The sequence below is a fragment of the Chiloscyllium punctatum genome, chromosome 32 (genome assembly GCF_047496795.1).
Source record: "Chiloscyllium punctatum isolate Juve2018m chromosome 32, sChiPun1.3, whole genome shotgun sequence".
Taxonomy (NCBI): domain Eukaryota; kingdom Metazoa; phylum Chordata; class Chondrichthyes; order Orectolobiformes; family Hemiscylliidae; genus Chiloscyllium; species Chiloscyllium punctatum.
Genome location: NC_092770.1, coordinates 39940475 through 39960783, shown reverse-complemented (window position 1 = coordinate 39960783; position 20309 = coordinate 39940475). Strand labels below are relative to the sequence as shown.

General features: G+C 38.9%; 1 protein-coding gene across 2 annotated transcripts in view; it reads left to right on the top strand.

Annotated features, from left to right (window-relative positions):
* LOC140458085 (chromatin remodeling regulator CECR2-like) overlaps positions 1-20090 on the top strand; it is a 140723-nt gene extending 120633 nt beyond the window's left edge. Inside the window, exons 15-19 of one of the 2 annotated variants that reach the window (XM_072552142.1) lie at positions 502-630; positions 4796-5630; positions 5911-7432; positions 12270-12363; positions 17499-20090. In XM_072552142.1, coding sequence (XP_072408243.1) covers positions 502-630; positions 4796-5630; positions 5911-7432; positions 12270-12363; positions 17499-17504 — 2586 coding nt within the window. In that variant the 3' untranslated portion in view covers positions 17505-20090. The remainder of the gene's footprint in view (positions 1-501; positions 631-4795; positions 5631-5910; positions 7433-12269; positions 12364-17498) is intronic. The other variant, XM_072552143.1, reaches the window with a different exon arrangement.
* The last annotated feature ends 219 nt before the right edge of the window (positions 20091-20309 follow it).

The window sequence follows — 20309 nt, the reverse complement described above, 5'->3', positions numbered from 1 at the left end:
CTTCCTTTGAATTGTTCCTCTAAAACCTCCTTCTTTGACCAAGGTTTTGGTCTTATATTCTAATATCTTTCTGTGGTGCTGCATTAAATTTAATGTGTAGAACCTTAAGAAATGTTACACCCACATTATAAATGCAATTTATTTGTGTAAGAAATTCCGATGCACTATTTAAACAAGAAACAAGGAGTTCTCTTGCTATATTTTTCTGTCAACAGTAGTGAAACAGATTGTATAGCAATTTGCCTGATCACTGTTTGTCCAACTTTGCTGTGTACAAGTTCTGCTGCCCCATTTCCCTACATTACAGCAGTGACTGCATCTCCAAATACTTTATTGGCCCTAAAACGCTTTGGTATGTTTGAAGGTCATGAAAGGTGATATATACATGCAAGTTCTGTCCTCCTCCTCCTCCTCCCCACCCCTACCCGCCACAACCCCACCCTTACCTCTCCCATTCTGTTCAAGATGATAGCCCACAAATGAAGTGTTTTCTTCATCTAGAGACCCTCGGTGCCATGTATGTTTGGATCTCGGCCTACTGTAGAGACCCAGTATCAATATTGTTCCCCAAGGGAACCACAGCTGACACATCAAGTACGGCAGCAATTGCATCACCAATTTATCATGCAGGTAACATTATAAGAGCTTTGTTCTAAAGTAGGTGATCTTCTGTATGAACATCAGCTTGAAAGTGAAACTAGTCTTTATAGTTTTAAAGTAGAAAGTGAGGGCTCTTGCCCTCCTGCTCAACCTCTGCTACTACAATGGACTGCTGGAGTCGAGATGGCTGAAGGAGATGCCTCAAGGGTGACAGTTGCAGCAACACTAGTATTCAGGAAAGCTGGAGTCCCAGGGTAGGAAAAAAACTGCAAAATTAATCTTTACATCTCCCGGGCCTAAGAGATGAGTGTCTGTGAGTGAGTGACTATAACTGCCTGTCTCTGGCTCTCTCCCAAGCTCATTCCTTCTTCCATACCTGCATACGATTACACTACACTCTCATTCATATAGTAGCCTGAATGAATGAAGCGAAATGAGTGAGAACTGAGTTTACAAGTAAGCTGGAGTCATGTATCACACACTGCTTTCTGCAAGAACATACACTTTCCCCTCCTTCTCTCTCCTCCCTGTTCATCCACTGGGCTAGAGAAGGTAGAAAACCTAAATGAAAGGTGCTGCCTCCAACCCCTAGTTTTTTATGAATTCCATCAAGACCAACTTGGGGTGGCACCAGTCCCCCTTCCCTTTTGCTGGTAACCAGGACTTTCAGGCCTAATCTGCCTCTTTTTAGCTCTGCTTCTTAAGCAGAAAAAAAAACAATGGTTTTATTAGATAGATCTGTTTAGCTGCTTAAATGGTCAATTTTATTAATTATAGACACTTTTTTTTGCAATTCATATTTAATGTTTAGCCAAATCTTTTCTGAAATTTGCTCTTATGCTTGAAAAAAATTGAAATTCCTTAGGTTTTTTGAAAGGCAATGGTGGAATTAAAACTGCTGTTGAATATGGATGTCCACATTTTAAAAATTTGTCTGCTTAATTGTGTTGTGGACCAGGCCAGAACCCCTCAAAAATATTTTCAGAAGGTAGCCTGGACCCTAATTTTTTTCTTATTTTAAAGGTAGATGTGAAGTCGATATTCCAGGTGTCTTGCTTCTGGTCAAACCACTCAGCTTTAAGCACAACAGAATTTATTTAAACACTATAGTTGAAACACAAACAAAAGAAAACAGAATTTAGAATAACTTAACTATTGGAAAACTTAATTGAACCGAAACAGCAAATAAACGAGGGAGTTGTTCAATCCCTTAACATCCCATAAACCGTCCCCTTGGCAAAAAGTAAATTCAAGGTTCTTCCAAGCAGGAATGAGCAACTTTCAAAGAGATTTCAGAGAGAAACGTCAGTCAGGAATCACCTGCTGAAGCTTGGAACCTTTCTGCACTGCAGCGTCTTCTGACTGCTACACCTAAACCCATCCAGAATAAAACCTGAACTGGGAGAATTGCCCACTCCCCTCCATTGTTAAACCAGACTCTTCCCTTAGCATCTCTGCCTTTACAACCTCTCTTTAAAAAACCCAAGAACAAAATAACTTGGTGAAAGTGACAGCAACATCACAATTTGTGCCACAACAGCAGTTATGTAGAGATCAATCTGATCTTAAGTACAGCTCTGTTGAATTATGCATTTCATTGTTAGTTTGTGTCCTGTAACTCTATCCTTTACAGTAACAACAATTAATTTGGGGCTTTTGTAGTGCAGTAAAATTGTCCTTACCTCTGAACCGGGAGGGTCAGGTTCAAGTCTCACTTGATTGAGAGGTATGTCATAACAAGTCAGAACAGGTTGATTAGAAAATGTTGACATATCTAAAATCAATAAATGCAAAAGATTGCAATCAGTTTGACGCACACATTCTGAAATTAGTAAAAATACTTTTTCCCCATCAATTAATTAGTCTGTGAGAGTCTGTCTTGGAAACCAACATAGTAGTGCAGTGATAATGTCACTGTTTTAGTAATCCAGAGATCCAAGCAAATGCTCTGGGGTCATGGGTTCAAATTCCATCATGGTGTAGAAACTTATAAAATAGGAGCTGGAACAGGTATTTCATCCCTTCAAGTTTGCTTCGCCATTCAATATCATCATGACTGATCCACTAATTCAATATTCTGCAGCTACTTCTTCCTCATACTCTTTGATCCCTTAAGCTCTAAGAACTGTATCTAACTCTTTCTGGATTATTCTGATCTATGACTTGGCCACTGTCTTTCAATATGGTAGTAAAAGTTCTGTAAATACGTGAAACAATGTACAGAGAACCTCAATTATCCGAACAAGATGGGCGGGTACTATTTTTGTTCAAATAATCAATTATTTGGTTAATCGATTAAATGCCTTTCCTCAGGAGCTCAGAATGTTTAAAGTCTGCTTCAGGAGACTGCAGCAGCACACAGCACGTGAGACACCACCCCTCAACCCCATCCAACACCCCCCATCCCTGTCCAACACCGCCCCCGCCCCCCAACCGTCCCAACACTACCCCCCAACCCCGTCCAACACTGCCCCCTCGCCTGCCTCCGCTCCCAACTGTCCAACACTGCCCTCCACCCCCCAACCCCGTCCACACCACCACTCCACTCCGTCCACTCCTGCCCTCTTTCCAGGGCAGCCAGACTGTACACCAACAACAAGACTGCTTCTGTTGCTGCTGCTGCCTTTGTGGGGTAAGTCTCCAAACGCGCACACACACAGCCACAGCCCCAATCACAACTTCTTACTGCAACATTTTGACAAGTTCCACCTCTGTCCTGTACAGGACAATGTTGGTCAGATTATCTGGGAAAGGAGGGGAGGGGCTGTGGTTTAGAGTACACCCCTGTGTAGAACTCCAGGGAAAGTGTGGGAAGAGAGGAAGAGCAGGAGGTTAGTCTTTGGAGACAGTCCCTGTTTAATCACCGTAAACAAATGACATGATCACTGTTGGAAACATGTCTTTGATGTAATGTTTCTATCGGGACTTCGAGATCTCTTTCGGATAATTGGTATTCAGATAATCGAGGTTCCTCTGTAATCAGACTCAGGACCAAGATAGCAGTCTTTCTGTTGGGACAGAATTCTTGAAAATGCTGCCTTATGTATTTAAATTTGTAGACAAACCACTGTTGAAAAATCACATTATTCAGAGAAGGGAGGGTGTGGAAGGAATTCACAAAGCTGCATAACTTTGAGATAACAAAAGAATTCAATGATCCCTGGCTGCAGTTGACTTAAAGCAATGAGAATTCAGATCTAAAGGGAAGTACCTATTTAAACCTTTATGGCAGAGCAATCAATACCTCATTACAAATATTTTTGTCTTTACAAAATAACATTTTGATGTTGTGAACAATTGAACATAAAATCCACTATAGGTATGTGAAATGAATAGAACTTGAAGTAGTTTGTAATCATTCTCATATCAGTCAGAATACTCTGATATCATGCTATTACTTGTTTTAAAGTCGATAAAAGGAAGAAATTTGGAATGAACAAGAAGAATTGCCATATTCTTTTCCCAAAAAGCAAAAACTGAACTTCAATTACCCAAAATATGTTTCTAGTATTTCCTTTCAACCCAACTCACTTTTCACAGATAAAACGGTTAGAAATAAACTGTAAAACGCAAACACAAATCAAATAAAACATCTCGCCATAAATTAATTAGTCTTCCCTTTAAAATTATCTTCATACAGATTTTATTGTGGTTCTGTTCGCCGAGCTGGGAATTTGTGTTGCAGACGTTTCGTCCCCTGTCTAGGTGACATCCTTAGTGCTTGGGAGCCTCCTGAGAAGTGCTTCTGTGATCTTTCCTCAGGCTTCACAGGAGGCTCCCAAGCACTGAGGATGTCACCTAGACAGGGGACGAAACGTCTGCAACACAAATTCCCAGCTTGGCGAACAGAACCACAACAGCGAGCACCCGAGCTACAAATCTTCTCACAAACTTTGATCATACAGATTTTAACTTAGAAGCCTCAGCTTGAGCTTGTATCCCCAATCACTATCTGTTGAAGAGGATTTAAATAAGAGCAATGTTACAATTCAATGTTTTGGTTCTAATGCATACACCTTGGAAAATCTGTCAACACAAATCAAAGTAGTTCTTGGCTAATTATGTAACAACTTCAGAACAGGTTTTTCCTCGCCTATAATAGTGATTGAGTCTGATTGGATACTGTGTGAACTTCTTAAACCTGCATGGAGATACAAAAATAGTTAACCTATGGTGTATTATTATCTAATTACAGCATCAAGTAACTGTGAATGACCGTCAGGGCCCTCGAATGTTAGCAGCTGGCAATAAAACAACATTTCCTGGGCCAGTACATGGGCCTTCTCTCGGTCCTAGACCCCCATCAGTGCCTCATGGAACAGTGAATGCTCCACCTCAGGAAGGAAGTATGTACCCAAGCCAACCATTTCAACCAGGATACACAGCACACCGTCTAGAAGGACCAGTTCACCATCCAAACTCTGATTTTCAGGGGAGGCATGTTTATAATCCATATGCTCGCCCAAATGGCCCATGTCATGGGCCTCGTCATGTCTGGGACAGTAATAATGATGGTTCAATTGAAAGACCTTTAGGATCTGTTGAAAACAATCGACTGGTTGCTCCAGGTCAGTCCCCACAGTCACAGCATCGTCCATTTCCCCAAATGATGGAGCGCAATCTAATAAGGCCAAGTGTACCACTCAATCATTGGCCAGATCAACCAGATTGTCTACCTCAAAATGGGCCACCAGGATATCCCAGACTTCCAAACTCACCTCAAGCGCCTAGTGTACAGAGAATGCCACCTCCTTTCCTGAGACATCCACATCAAGGTCTCCACATTGATTCTATGCTGTCTAGTCCAGAGATGATTGCAATGCAGCAACTTTCTGCCCCCGTCTGTCCACCAGGGCATTCTTCAGCATATCTTTCTGGTGCCCGTGTACCAGCACCACAGCAGCAACATGGTGAAGCCCAGCAAAGTGCCTCCAGTATGCAAACTCACAAACACGCTTTGGAGGGTAATGCTGATTCATTAGGGACATCACAGCATGCTGATATGCCAACAAATATTGATGAAACTCGAGGTAAGTCTGTTTATGTGTTAAACATTGAAGTCCAGAAAACTAGGAGATTTTGGAAAAAAGATAACTTTTTAATGGGTTTATGGTAGAAGCTAAAATTGTTTCCTCCAAATAGCTTTTCCTCTTTCCCATACAAATATTTTATTTTAAAGTGAGTGGAGCCAATTGATAATGGATGTGTTGACTACCAGTTACCCCACCATCTTTCCTGAAAAAACTTGAGATTGAAAATCTAACTTTGTTGATGGTTGTTACTAAATGCAATTTTTTAATCCTTGAACAGAAACGGAGTCAATCAAAAACACATCAATTGGAGGTGAACAAAAACAACAATGCAAAGATTCAGGCATCGCGCCTCCAAATACCGAACCAACCACACAACAGCCCTCCGAAGGTGACATCAAACTGAATCCAGCCAATTTTATTGAATCGGATACATGTGAAAATCAAAGTAATGGGTTGAGACCCATCAAAGTTGAAGACGAAGAAAAATGTGACGTTAAATTGAAAGATATTAATAGTTCAGTTGGAAGGACACAGAAAGAGCCAAGCAAACAAATTGCAGATTCCAAAAAAAGGGCCGTAAAGAGCAGAGCAAAGAATAATAAAAAATTCAGTGGCAGAGTAAACAAAGAGAAAAAAGTCAAAAATCAAACAAAAGCTGAGGTTAAGAACCATAATGATAACCTGGTCAACCAAAGTACCCCCAACCTCATACATTACGCTGAATCTTTAGACCAATTAGCCTCCAATAGTTTGCTGAACACAAATGAGGAGTCTGTAAAAAATTCGAACACCTTAATACAAGGCAAACAGGGAAAAAATAATGGAACTAATCCTGGGATGATGGGAATTATGGCACACACACAGTATGGACATAATCCAGAGTACTCTGCTGCAGGTCAGTATGGTATGAATCATGGTTGCAGACCCTTTGGAAGAAATATGGGTGGACCCCAGACATTTGCGAACACACAGCCTTTTCCCAATCCAAGGTTTTCTCAGCAATTGCCACCGGGGATATACCCTGCGTATCAGCACCAAGTCCAATGTTATCCATATCATGCTTCCCAGCAACAAATTACATCACCATACCACCAATATCAACATTCTCATTACTATGCTTATGCTCAAGGGCAAGGGTATCCTACAGAGGACTGGCCCCAAGCCCTATCACCAACAGGCCCTCATCTCCAGCAGTCTAGCCATTTATCAGTACATAATGGAAATGGGAAAACATCAGTGTCTGGTATTCCTTTGCAGGGTTCGGAGGGATCATCAGACAGTCACACATTAGCAAATGCAACACAGGAAGTGATGAATGGAAACGCTAAAGAAAACAATGACATGAGCCAGGGGACTAATAATATGTCACACACCATAAAGGATGAAAAATTAAATAAAGAACACGAAAGGCCTGAAAGTCCAAAGGAAATCCTGGATCTAGACAGTCATAATGCTGCTGCTAAAAGACACAATGCACAACCTGTAAGTGGACTGATATACAGAGGACCTGCTGTACATCCTGGGATTCAAGGCCCCCATGGGATTCTTTCACATTCATCTGTTTATACAGCCCAGTCTTCATCCCTTTTTAACACTAATCCTTATGCAACTCGGCGACCACCTCAGGCCATATTGGGAGCTCCACGTCATCGTCTCCCACCTCATCAGATAAATGGCCAGCCACAAACCAGAATGCCTTTGTACAGTCAATCTGATGAAAGAATGGGTCAGTATCAAACTATAATGATGCAGCAACAGAGAATTAGACCACCACCAGAAGAACATTACAACATAAGAGGGTAAGGCAATCTCTTGCATTTTGTTTTCATGTGCTGTTTATTTCCAAGGGCAAGAGTTTCCTGCAGAGGACTGGCTCCAAGCCCTATCACCAACAGGGCCTGTTGATAAATATAACAAGCTAAGCACATCAGTATGCAATGTTTTCAGTTTATAAATTGTCGTCTTAAAATACTCTAACTAAACATATTGATCAATTAAATAATTATTAGTCTTGTACCTGTGCAACCTATTGTAAATTTGAAGAGTCCACCAATTTTCAGGTAGACATTACTAAACTTGCAGAATCGGCAAATAGTTGGCAATGGCATTCATTACAGATAAATGTGAGATAGTACATTTTGAGAGAGAGAATCACCTTTAATTCCATTCCACCTATGCAGCAGACAAAACATGTGTTTACACCTATTTCCATGGTTACGTTTCCTGGGCCAAGTCAGTATCAGCTTTCACCAGAGGCTGTAGCTTAAGAGTCACCATTCCATATGAAGCAGGAACGGACCAGGAGACTCTCTCCCTCTTACTGCCTGACAAAGATGTATTGAAAATTTTACAAGTGGACAATCAAACTTATTGTAGTCACTTAGAGCACCGCTTCCATGGCCATCGAGTCCTAGTGTGGGATTTAAACCTGGACCCACTAGCTTAGAACCAGGATGCTAACAACGTGCCACAAAACCCAGAGAGAAATAATGGAGAGGTTGAAATTTTAGAGCTGCTCTTCCAGGTGAAGCGGAGGAGTAAAGCGATCTAACAGTACAAATACTGATATTAAAAGTAGTTACAAGTTACACCGTAGGTTAGCAAGGTCATTAAAAAAATGGCGAACCAAGCACTAAGTTTTATTTATAAAGGGATAAAATTGAAAAGGAAAGTTTATGTTCAACCTGTACTGCTTCCTGGTTTAAATTATACTTAAGAGTATTTTGTGCAGACCTATTTAACATAAGATATTAAAGTATTGGAGAAGTTGCAGAGAATGGTACCAGAAATATCTTGGATAAATATATTAGATGAGATTCCATACAGTATGGAAACAGTCCCTTCAGCCCAAGAAGTCCACACTGACCCTCCATAGAGTAACCCACCCATTTCCCTACCCTATATTTACCACTGACTGATGCTCCTAACATATGGGCAATTTAGCATGGCCAATTCACCTGACCTACAATCTTTTGGATTGTGGGAGGAAATCGGGAGCAGCCGGAGGAAACCCACGCAGGCACTGGGAGAATGTGCGAACGCCACACACACCCACCAGAGGCTGGAATCAAACCTGGGTCCCTGGCGCTGTGAGGTAGCAGTGCTAACCACTGATCTACCGTGCCGCTCCATATCATGAAAGTATTCACAGTCTCCTCTGGAAAAAATTAAATCAGAATAAACTGATAGATGTCTTTATAACCCTGAAAGGTTTTGAGATGGATTCATGGAAAATGCTTCAATTGTAGGGAAGTGCTTAACCAGAGACTATAAACACAAGAAACTCACCAAGAAACCCCACAGGGAATTCAGAATAAATTTATTTTCACAGAAGTTATAAGAACGTGGAACTTGCTATCACAGGTATAGATTAAAGCAAGTATTTTAATGTATTTGAGTGAAAACTAGACAAATATCTGAAGAATGAAATAGATTATTTTAATGACAGTGGAATTCATGAAGCTATGATCACTATTAGTAATAGAATTGTACATCATCATAATCTTATTGTCCAGCACATACCTCACTTCTTGTTGAAAGCATGTTGTAATGGTAACCTTAACAGTGAGGCATAGCTTAGATTGAACCTGTCATACCTATCACGCTGGATTTATTATATTTTAAACTCTAAATATTTAGGGGCTGGTCCTCCATTTACATGTCAGAACAAAGGTCTTGCTCCCTTTCACATCTATTTTGAGATTGGCCGCAGAATCATTATATCTGAGCCATGATTGTCGGTAGGTGCATGCAAGAGACAAGGTTGCTTTTCACTGTCTTTAGTCAAAGTGGTGAGTGGATGATCTTACTCAGCCTCCTCCTGAGGTGTTCACCATTTTATATAGCTCAACTGTGATGTAGCCTACACTGCATCATATTTGCATTGGATGCAGCAGTAGCTACAGCCCCACATTACATCCTAGCTATAATGCTGAAATGTATAACCAGTTGCTTACATCTAAATTAATTCATGAATAGAGATCATACCCACTTTGGTGAACAGAAAGTCAGTATTTTTCTTAAATGGTGAGAGTGTTACAAGTATTGATATCCAACCTTGATGTCCTTGTTCATGATTCATTGAAAGTTAGGAAGGCAAATGGTATGTTGGCATTCATTGCAAGGGAATTTGAGTACAGAAATAAAAATGTCTTGGCCTTAGTGAAACTACACCTTGGGTATTGTGTACAGTTATGGCCTTTTTAGAAAACAAAGGGTATACTTGCCATAAAGGACATGGCAGGGAGGTTATCAGATTAAGCCCTAAAATGGCAGGATTATTTTATGCAGAGAGACTGAAGAGACTTGGCCTGTTTTCTCTAGAATTTCAAAGAATGAGAGGTAAACTCACTGAAACTTACAAAATCCTACAGGATATGACAGAGTGAAAATGGATAGATTGTTTCCCCTGGCTGGTGAATCTAGAATTAGGGGCCTAATCTCAGAATACAGGGTAAAACCTCTAATACTAGGATGAAAACTTTATTTAATCAGAGGGTAATGAATCTTTGGAATTTTCCACCTCAATCATCAAACATCCCTTCATTCCTGAATAATACTGACATCAAGGCATATCAGGATAGCATGGGAACGTGTCATTGGTGTAGATGATAAGTCATTATGTAATTGGATGGCAGAACAGATTTACTGGGCGGGCCTCCCTTTCCCATAAGAAACAAGACAAAATGTTTTGTTAACCACATTCAACAATTGAATGATTCAAATTTCTTAGCCAACAAACAGAAACACAAAATTTTGGTTTTGAAATACAGCAGTATTGCAACCAATCTAATTGCTCTCAGATAGTGCAGAAAACAAACCATGTATTTATTCAAACAAAAAAAGTGGATTAATGTTGCCTTTTCACTTCTTGAAATGTGTTGTTAGTGAGTTTCAGTCCCTTGTTTGGTAGTTATTCTTAGCCACATGTTTAGAAGCTAGGCTTTTAATAGATAATAAAAATTCATACCAATATGTCAGTAGTAATTTTTAAGAAAAGCAATAGAAACTATCAAGGGGTCTGGATTTTGTTAGTTCTGTTTACCCAAGGGGCAATTATTCTAATATATTTTGTAGGATAAATTTGTCAGTCGTGATATTTTTGCCCGCTGGCAGTCAAGCTACAGATTCTTTTCCAGTTGATGACTGTCATGGACTTACTGATGTGAACATGCAAACAAGGGACAAGAGTATGCTGCTCAATCCTTCATGCCCGCTCCACCATTCAAAACGATCGTGGCTGATATGATTTTAATTGTAACTTTACATTTCTGCATTACTCCAATAATAATAATTACTTACATTCCCTTGGTAGTCAAAAATCTATCGCCTTCTGCCTTAAAATTATGTAAAGCTTCCGGATCTGCTGCATTTTGAGAAAGGGAATTCCAAAGACACTCAACCCTCTGAGACGGGGGGAAAAAGGGTTCCTCATCTCTGTCTCAAATGACCTACCTCTTAGTTTAAAAATATGACCCCAATTCTAGACTCTCCCACAAGAGGAATCATCCTTTCAGCATCCACCTGTTCAAGACCTCTCAGGATCTTTATGGGACCTTGATCAGAATGGCCAATGCGCCAAGGAGTAGCAGATGGAATTTAATTTAGACAAATGTGAGGTGCTGCATTTTGGAAAGGCAGACCGGGGCAGGATTTACCATTAAAGGTGAGATCCTGGGAGTGTAGCAGAACAAAGAGACCTTAAAGCGTAGGTTCATAGTTCCTTGAAAGTGGAGTCACAGAATAGTGAAGAAGGCATTTGGAATGCTTGCCTTTATTGTTCAGTGCATTGAGTATAGGAATTGGGAGGTCATGTTGCGCTGTACAGGACATTGATTAGGCCACTTTTGGAATACTGTGTGCAATTCTGGTTTGTCTGCTATATGTGTGAAACTTGAAAGGGTTCAGAAAATATCTACAAGAATGTTGCCAGGGTTGGAGGGTTTGAGCTATAGGGGGAGGCTCAATAAGCTGGGGCTATTTTCCCTGGTGTGTCAGAGGCTGAGGGGTGGACCTGATAGATGTCTACAAAATCGTGAGGGGCATGGATAGAATAAATAGCCAAGATCTTTTTCCCAGAATAGGTTAGTTCAAAATTAGAGGGCATACGTTGAAGATGAGAGGGGAAAGATTTAAAAAGGACATAAGGGACAACTTTCTCAATTATTGGATGGTGCATATATGGAATGAGCTGCCAGAGGAGGTAGTGGAGGCTGGTACAATTACAACATTTAAAAGGCATCTGAATGGCATCTGGGTATATGCATATGAAGGGTTTAGAGGAATATGGGCCAAGTGCTGGTAAATGGGACTAGATTTGTTTAGGATATCTGGTCGGCATGGACAAGTTGGACCGAAGGATCTGTTTCCGTGCTGTACATCTCTATAACTCTATGACTCTAAATGATCACAGCGGAATTTTCAGTCCTCCAGTCTTTGTATTTGCGATTAAATGATCTATGACATCCCCTGCTTGAGAAACAATTATTGGCATTTTTAAAAATACTTACTTCATAACTGCCAAATAAAGCTGTCTCCTCTTCTGGAATTCAGGAAACATACATTCACAAACTGGTATGGAAGCATTATAGAGTTCTATATTACTTTTGATATTACTTTCAATTTTGATTTTCATAGGATGTCAGTACAGGAAAATCCATTTCAGAAATCTGTATCAGGAACAGAAATGGGTAAGGAAGTTGAGCAGAAGATACCTGCTTCATTTTCTGATGTGAGTATTCATTCTTACATGTTTGAAAATCCAATAAAGGTACTTTCATTCTTTACATCCTGCATTGAGAACATTTCAATAGTTTGTATTCATATGGAGTCTTTACATAGAAAAACATCCCAAGGCAGAATTAAAAAAAAGTATGTTGCACCAAAGAGAGAAGTTGTAGGGGAAGGACTGAATGTTTGGTCAAACAAATAGCTTCTATGGGGAATCTTGAATGAGATCCTGGGGAATCAATGCTTTTGAGAGAGAATTCCAGATTGTGTGACTCAGGACTTTGTGTGTGAGTAGGCTAGCTCCTGTGCTTATGACTTTAAGTATGAGTTAAAGTTGAAAATAAGGGAATTATTTTGAGTTATTAAGTTCTCTCTAAATATTAGTGTGTTCTGGGAATAATGCCATCGTGATTCTATTTGACCGTATTCCAATACTAAATTTAAAACATTTGAAAAAAAAAATCAAAATTTTTATTTATGTCAAATACCACAGAATTGAAGCTTTGGACACTTTGATGGGTCAGAGAGAGACTACCATGGGCATTTCGTTCCTTAAGGCAATTATGCACTTAAGCTAAGTACTTCAGAATTGCTCTGTGGTCAAGAGAGAGTGTGTTTGACAATGAGTGGTAGGTATCGGCTTCCCCATCAATGGAGGAACTTTAACCTTTGCATTTGTTCAACAAATTTGAAATTCCTACTATTTGTATGAACAAGAACTGGGATTGCAGGGAGGAAGAGTAAACTGAACAGAGAACTGTAGTGCAGGAGTAATTCAAGTCAGGGAATGAAAAGGAATATAGTTGTGGTAGTGGACAGTATTGTTAAGGAGATAGATATTGACCTCTACAATTAAGAGCACAAGACTCGAAAGCTGTTTCCCCTGCCCGCTGCCAAAGATAAATACATTTCCTCATCACTGCAGAGGATAGAGGCAGAAACCAGGAAAGTATAGGCCATTACCTTTCATCTAACATCTTTCATTGGGAGAGTACTGGAAGCTTGAAATTCATTATTAAGAAAACAGTAGCAAGACATTTGAAAGTCAAATTGCAATCAGCAGAGGCAGCATGGTGGTATGATCAGTACAGTAGTGTGATGTGACCTTGGTTCAAAGAATTCAAATATGGAATCAGTTTTCAAAAAAAGTAAAAGAAGAAAATCACTGGGTGCTGTTTGTATGCTCTCTAACAATGCAACAGTATAGCATAAAGTATAAGTTGAGAAATAATAGGGGGTTACAAGAAAGATGCTGCAATTATTGTAGATATTTCAATCATCTTATAGATTGGACAAATCAATCAGCCAAGTTAGCCTGGAGGATGAGTTCAAAGTGTACTCAAGACAGTTTCTAAGAAGCATGTATTCTGGAATCAATTAACTAAGAGTATCTTAGTCTGGGTAATGTTTAATGAGACATGGTTACCAAATGACCCCATAGTTCAAGATCCTTGATAGGAATAATTCTAACCTGACAGATTTTCACATTTAAGTTGAAGATAAGAAATGTGGATCTGAAGTGTGAACTTATTTGAAGTCAGTTACAAAGATATGGACTGTCTAAAGTGGACTAGGTAAATAATTACAAAAATAATAATTTCTGGAAAAACTCAGCAATCATTCACAAAGGTCACTGGACCCAAAAAGTCAACTGTGATTTCCCTCCATAGAAGGCTGCCAGACTTGCTGAGTTTTTTTCAGCAATTTCTGTTTGTTTTTCATTTCCAGCATCTTTAGTTCTTTCAGTTTTTTGTCTAGGCAAACAATTAACAGGTAAAACTGTGCGTAATTTGTGGCAAGCAATTAAAATGCTAATTCATAACTCTCAACAAAAATATTACATTGAAAATCAAAGATTCTGCAAAAAGGATGCACCATCTATGACTAACCAAAGACGTTTAGCTTGATAAAAAATTGAAAGAAAAGATGTACAATGCTGCAAAGGTTAGTAGATATCAGCAAAGAAGACAAAATGATTCAAAATCAGGGAGAAGTTGAAGTACAAAAGAAAGACAAATTAAAACAGACAGCAAAAAGAAAAGATATCTAAAGTGAGCATTATATATATATATATAATAATGGGAAACAAGGAAATGGCAGATATTTCAAACGAGTGTTTTACATTTGTCTTCACACTAGAAGACAAAAGTCTTAAGAATGGCGGAAAAACGAAAAGTTGAAGCGAGGGAGAAAATGAAAATCTGTGAAATCACTAAAGAAAATGCACTAGGAAAACGAATGCATCTAAAGCGTCCAAGTATTGAACTTGATGGACTGTATGCTAGGACCTTTAAATGTATGGCTGCTTAATCGTTGAATGTATTGGTTATAATCTAAAAACCCTTGGATTCTGGAAATGTCCCAATCAATTGGAAAATCACAAATGTAACAAGTGAAAGGATGGAGGCAGAAACCAGGAACCTATGGGCCATTACCTTTCATCTAACATCTATCATTGGAATCTTGGAATTCATCATTAAGAAAGCAGTAGCAAGACATTTGGAAGTCAAATTGCAATCAGCACTGTCAGTGTGGTGGTGTGAAAGGGAAAATATATTTGATAATTTTATTAGAATTCTTTGAAGGTATAACAAGCAGGGTAGATAAGGAAAATCTGAATATGCATATTTGAATTTCCTAAAGCATTTGATAAGGTATGGCACTTAAATATTATGGCATAAGGTAAGAGCTTGTGCTCTTGGGAGTGATATATTAGAATGGATAGAGGATTGGCTATTTGTCCAGAAACAGTGTTGGAATAAATGGATCAATTTCATGGAGATACACCGTAACTAGTGGCATGTTACAGTAATCTGTGTTGGTTTCGCAACTATTTGCAGTCTGGATTAATGACTTGGATGAAGGAACCAACTGCATTGTAGCTGGTTTTTGTGCTGATACAAAAACAGGCCTGATAGCAAGTTGTGAAGTTAAGAAAACATTTGGAGGTAGGTTAGGTGAATAGGTAAAATTTTGTAAATGGAATTTAATGTGAGAGAAAATGTGATGTTGTCTATATTGGCAGGAAGAGTAGAAAAAAACAAAAAGAACTTAAATGAAGAGTGACTGAAGAATGCTAGGGTACAAAGTGTATTTATAACCTTTGTGCATGAATCACAAAACCATGTCATAATTCGAAAAGCAAATGAAATGTTTGCCTTTATTGTAAGGTGGATGGAGTATAAACGTAGGGAGGTTCTGCAACAACGGTATAGATATTGGTGAGATTGCGTCAAGAATAAAGTGTACAGTTTTGAACTCCATACCTAGAGATGATCTTATTGGAAAATATGAGATACCTTGTCTCACATGCTAAAGAAGATGCTCCCCCTCATGGGGAAATCCAGAATTTATTTTTTAAAAAAGAAATCCTACATTCAATGTTAAAAATCAAACAACACCCTGTTATAATCCCAACAGATTTATTTGGAAGTACAAGCTTTCACAGTACTCTGGTGTTGTGTGATTTTTAACTTTGTCCACCCCAGTCCTACATTCAAGACTGAGATGCGAAGGAATTTCTTTTGTCAAAGTTTCATAGCCTGTTGAAATGTTCTTCCCAAGGACACATTTGAATCAGATCCATTGAATATATTTAAGGCTGAGTTGAGCATACTTTTGGAAACAAGGGAGCTCAGGGTTATGGTGAACAGACAGGAATGTGGATTTAATTTGCCATTATCGTATAAAGTAAGAGAGCAGGTTAGTCAGTTGAATGGCCAGCTACTATTCTAATTTTTAAAACTTCTTCACATCCTTGGATCATCTCAAGAAGAATTCATATTCCATGCAGGTGCTTATGGATTGAAGTCCTTTTCACACCATGCTAAGTATGAAAGAGAAGATCCGCATTAATTAGCATGTGTCATGAATACAGAATGTTCCAAAGTATTTGCTAGCCAATGAACTACTTTTACAATATGGTCAAAGTAGGAAACAGAAGTGATGGGCGGCACGGTGACTCAGTGGCTAGCACTGCAGCCTCTCAGCGCCAGGGACCCAGGTTCAACTCCAGCCTTCTCCTCATGTCTGCGTGGGTTTCCTCCAACAGTCCAAAAGATGTGCAGATCACATGGATTGCCTATGCTAAATTGCCCATCGTGAGAGGTGCAGGTCAAGTGAATTGGCCATGCTAAATTGCCTGTAGTGTTAGTCAGAGGGAAATGGGTCTGGGTTTAGATTAGATTCCCTACAGTGTGAAAACAGGCCCTTCGGCCCAACCAGTCCACACCAATCCTCCGAAGAGTAACCCACCCAGACCCATTTCCCTCTGACTAACACTACGGGCAATTTAGCATGGCCAATTCACTTGACCTGCACATCTTTAGACTGTGGGAGGAAACCCACACAGACACAGGGAGAATGTGCAAACTCCACACAAACAGTCACCCAGGGCTGGAATTGAACCTGGGACCATGGTGCTGTGAGGCAGCAGTGCTAACCACTGAGCCACCGTGCTGGTTACTCTTCAGAGGGTTAGTGTGGACTTGTTGGGCTGAAAGGCCTGTTTCCACACTGTAGGGATTCTTAAAAAAAAGGTTTCCAATTTGAATTGGGAGCCTCTTACATATGATGAGTTTAAGCACATGCTAGATTTCCTCCCTGCTATATATGTCTTGTTGGCAATAGTACTGCAGTATTAATTCAAGTTCAGTGCTAATTTATTGTAATATTCTGTACATTTAAAGCACATTACATCCTTTTCAAAAAATGCACAAAGATTCTCATGCCACTGGAAGATTTGGTAAGATCATGACTTGGGGAAAGTGGCAAAATTATGCAAAATGAGGGTTTATAAAACGTATTGCAATTCTTCAAATTGTGCCTTCTATTTTAAAATTAGTTTTCAATATGTTTATTTTCAATTAATTGTTTCATTACAAATGAGCATCTATAATGACTAGGACACACAAAAACTTACCTTTTCTGCTTGAATATTTTATTTATTATATTGAATAGTCTAGTTATCTAACTGAAACTACTGAATGAGTCTTGTTTATCAAAGTGCTAAATGAGTCTTATCCACTTATATTTAGATGGATATTTTTGACCTGCAACTACTACCTAAACCAATATGCTGGTTATTATTCATTTGTATTGGTAGAATGAACACTGATGTCCTTTTCTATCCCACAGAAATGAGCAAGATGGATGGTTGTGAGTGGAGCCAAGATCTAAGAGGACATTGTTGTGACAGCAATTCAGTGTTCTAGTTCAATGGGTAGATGCAATTTTTCATTTTTTTAAAAATAGGTATTATGAGAATCTCAGGTGTAAAAAATGTACTTTAAATTGTAGCATTTCTATCTGTGTAGGGATTTGGTTAAAACTGGTTTACAAGAATAAATGATGCCTTTTTCTCTAGTCTGTTGAATGTATCTATGAACAGGTAGCAACTAAAAAAGCAATATCTTATGGATGTAGCACTGCAGTGAGATACTCAAGCATCCTTTTAACAAGCTCAGAATCATTTTAGATTTCTGTAGAAATCTGTTATTGTTACCAATACATACAGCAACAGGTTTTTTTTTGTGATGCAGTAGTTTAGTTGCAGGATTGCTATTTTCTAATTTGTATGATTTCCTTCTCGTTATTCAACAATGTTACATTTGATACACTAAATTGTTGACATGAAAATCATTCTGCACTGATGCACAGAATGTTAGTTGTTCTGCATTTCTTTGTTTAATATTGTCTTTTTGTATTTGATGTGTTCTCTGCTGCTGAAATTGTAATATTTAATCGCCAGTCTCAGGTTTGCTTGCAGTGGCTATATCACAAATACTAAATTCTGGTAAGAAACCCGAGACAACACTAAAATAAACTTTATTTTATTTAAAATATTTGATACAGGTTCACCAGCAAACCATTAGTTCCTGTACTGTATAAATCAACTGAGGTAAAAGATAGGATATTGGTCTTTTATTATTGAATGCAATCAGCAACTCCATGGTATTGCAGCCTCAAAAACACAAATAGCGCAATTGTGCGTAATATGTTTTTAAAAATACACCAGTTGGGTACTGGAATTAGTCAATATGACCTCTGGGTCCCCTCATCCTGGTCAATCGTCTCCGTTTTTATTTTGGTTGTCAAATGGGCAAGTTTGACACAAATGAAGCCTCAGCACATTCAGATGCACATTGCCTCTGTGCTCATCACTCTCCTCTTGTGTGTTTATTAATCGGTACAAATGGTCACCACTAAACTGCACCAGTGAAAGGAAGTTTGCATTTAGTCCTTTTGAATTGATCTAAAAATTTAAAAACTTAAGGGTCATGTTTGACCAGGTGGGGCATGGCTCATATACAAAAGTGCTGTTACGATTCTTAAGCATGAAGTGTGACATGAATCTGCTGTACTTTATCAGTACCAACCAGCCCCTGTGCCCTCTTCACCAATTATTTGGACACAGTGGTTTGTTCAGGGATAGAGATGTCAGTGACATCTATCTTGAAATTTCCTGGGCTTGAAGGGGAAAACTAGTAAGGGTTCCCATTGTGGTTTACTGTTGGTTAGTCCTTTTTAGAAACCCATGCATTATGTGTATGTATGGAATTGAATCAGGGCAGGTTTGGATTAGATTATGATGCTGCTTTCAGTTAAACATTTGCTGATGTAATGTTTGCACTCTTAAATGAAGAATGGCCATTTTTGAGTTACAAGAGGATTGCCAGCACCTGTGCATCCGTACCCTAATACAAAGCATGAAATTTGCATTGAATTAATGGCTTTCACATCCTAGCGATGTATCAAATTACCTTTCTATATTTATAAAATGTGGGTGCTATAGCTTTGGAGACAAATGTGGTGAGTTTGCATACAGGAGGGTTTCACGCACAACATTGAAATAATCTGTTTCTGTGATTATTGATAAATGTTGGCTAGGACACTAGGGGAGATGCTCCTCTTTAAACAGTGGCATGGGAGCGTTTACATTCACTCATCCCAGGTAGACAGGGTCTCTGTCTAATGTCTCATCCAAAAACCTGCCTCCAAAAAAGCAGCACCCCTTGATACTGCACTGGAACATCTGCCTAGATTCACTCAAGTCCTGCAGTGGGTCTTGAATCCACACCCTTCTGACTTAAGAGTTAAGAGTGCTATCACTGAGCCATGCTGGCACAAATGTCAGCACGTTTTGGGAAAGTGGAACAAAAATTGAGAACAATGAAAATGTTTTGGATTCTGTTTCTCGATTTCTTACTTTCTTTGCAGCCTCTTGAATTGTTTCCAAAAACTCTGGAAAATCTATGCAGCAATAATCCCACACATTTTCTTTATCAATGTCTTGCTGTAGCATTTGATGTTCCCATTTAATAAAGGATATTTGTCTTGTCTGAAGGCAGCTAACATACAACCACTTAAACACTCCAACAATTGATGATCTTTGATCTGACCATGTGGATTTTAGCTACTTTTTAATTATATAAAAGACAAAACATACCTCAGACTGTCAGTCTTGCAGTCTTCCACCAAGTCTGCACTAGCTACAGCCAGTATTTTAATCTTTTCCAAGGCACTAGATGCTGGGAAACATAAAACCTATTTATTTGTACTTTATATTTTGTATATGTTGAAATTTTTTAATGAAATGCAATGTCAAGTCACTTTGGTTACAGTTGTGACACATACCTCAGTTGTTCTGTACTAGGGTCCTTATGTAAGAAAACATTTTTATTGTTGCTTGACTGACATAGATTATTTTCCATATGAATTTACTATTTTCTATATTGTACATACTTAGAATAAATGTTTGAAAATCTCAAACTAGTAGAGTCTATGTGTTGTACAGTGGCAAAACTTTACTTGAATCAATAATTCAGTCTTGTTGGCATCACTCTATATTGCAAAGCAGCCATCCAGCCAACTGAGCATACAATGGTGGTTTTGATTCCTGCATCAGCTGAAGTTACCACAAAGGACTGTCCTCAGTCTCACCCCTCA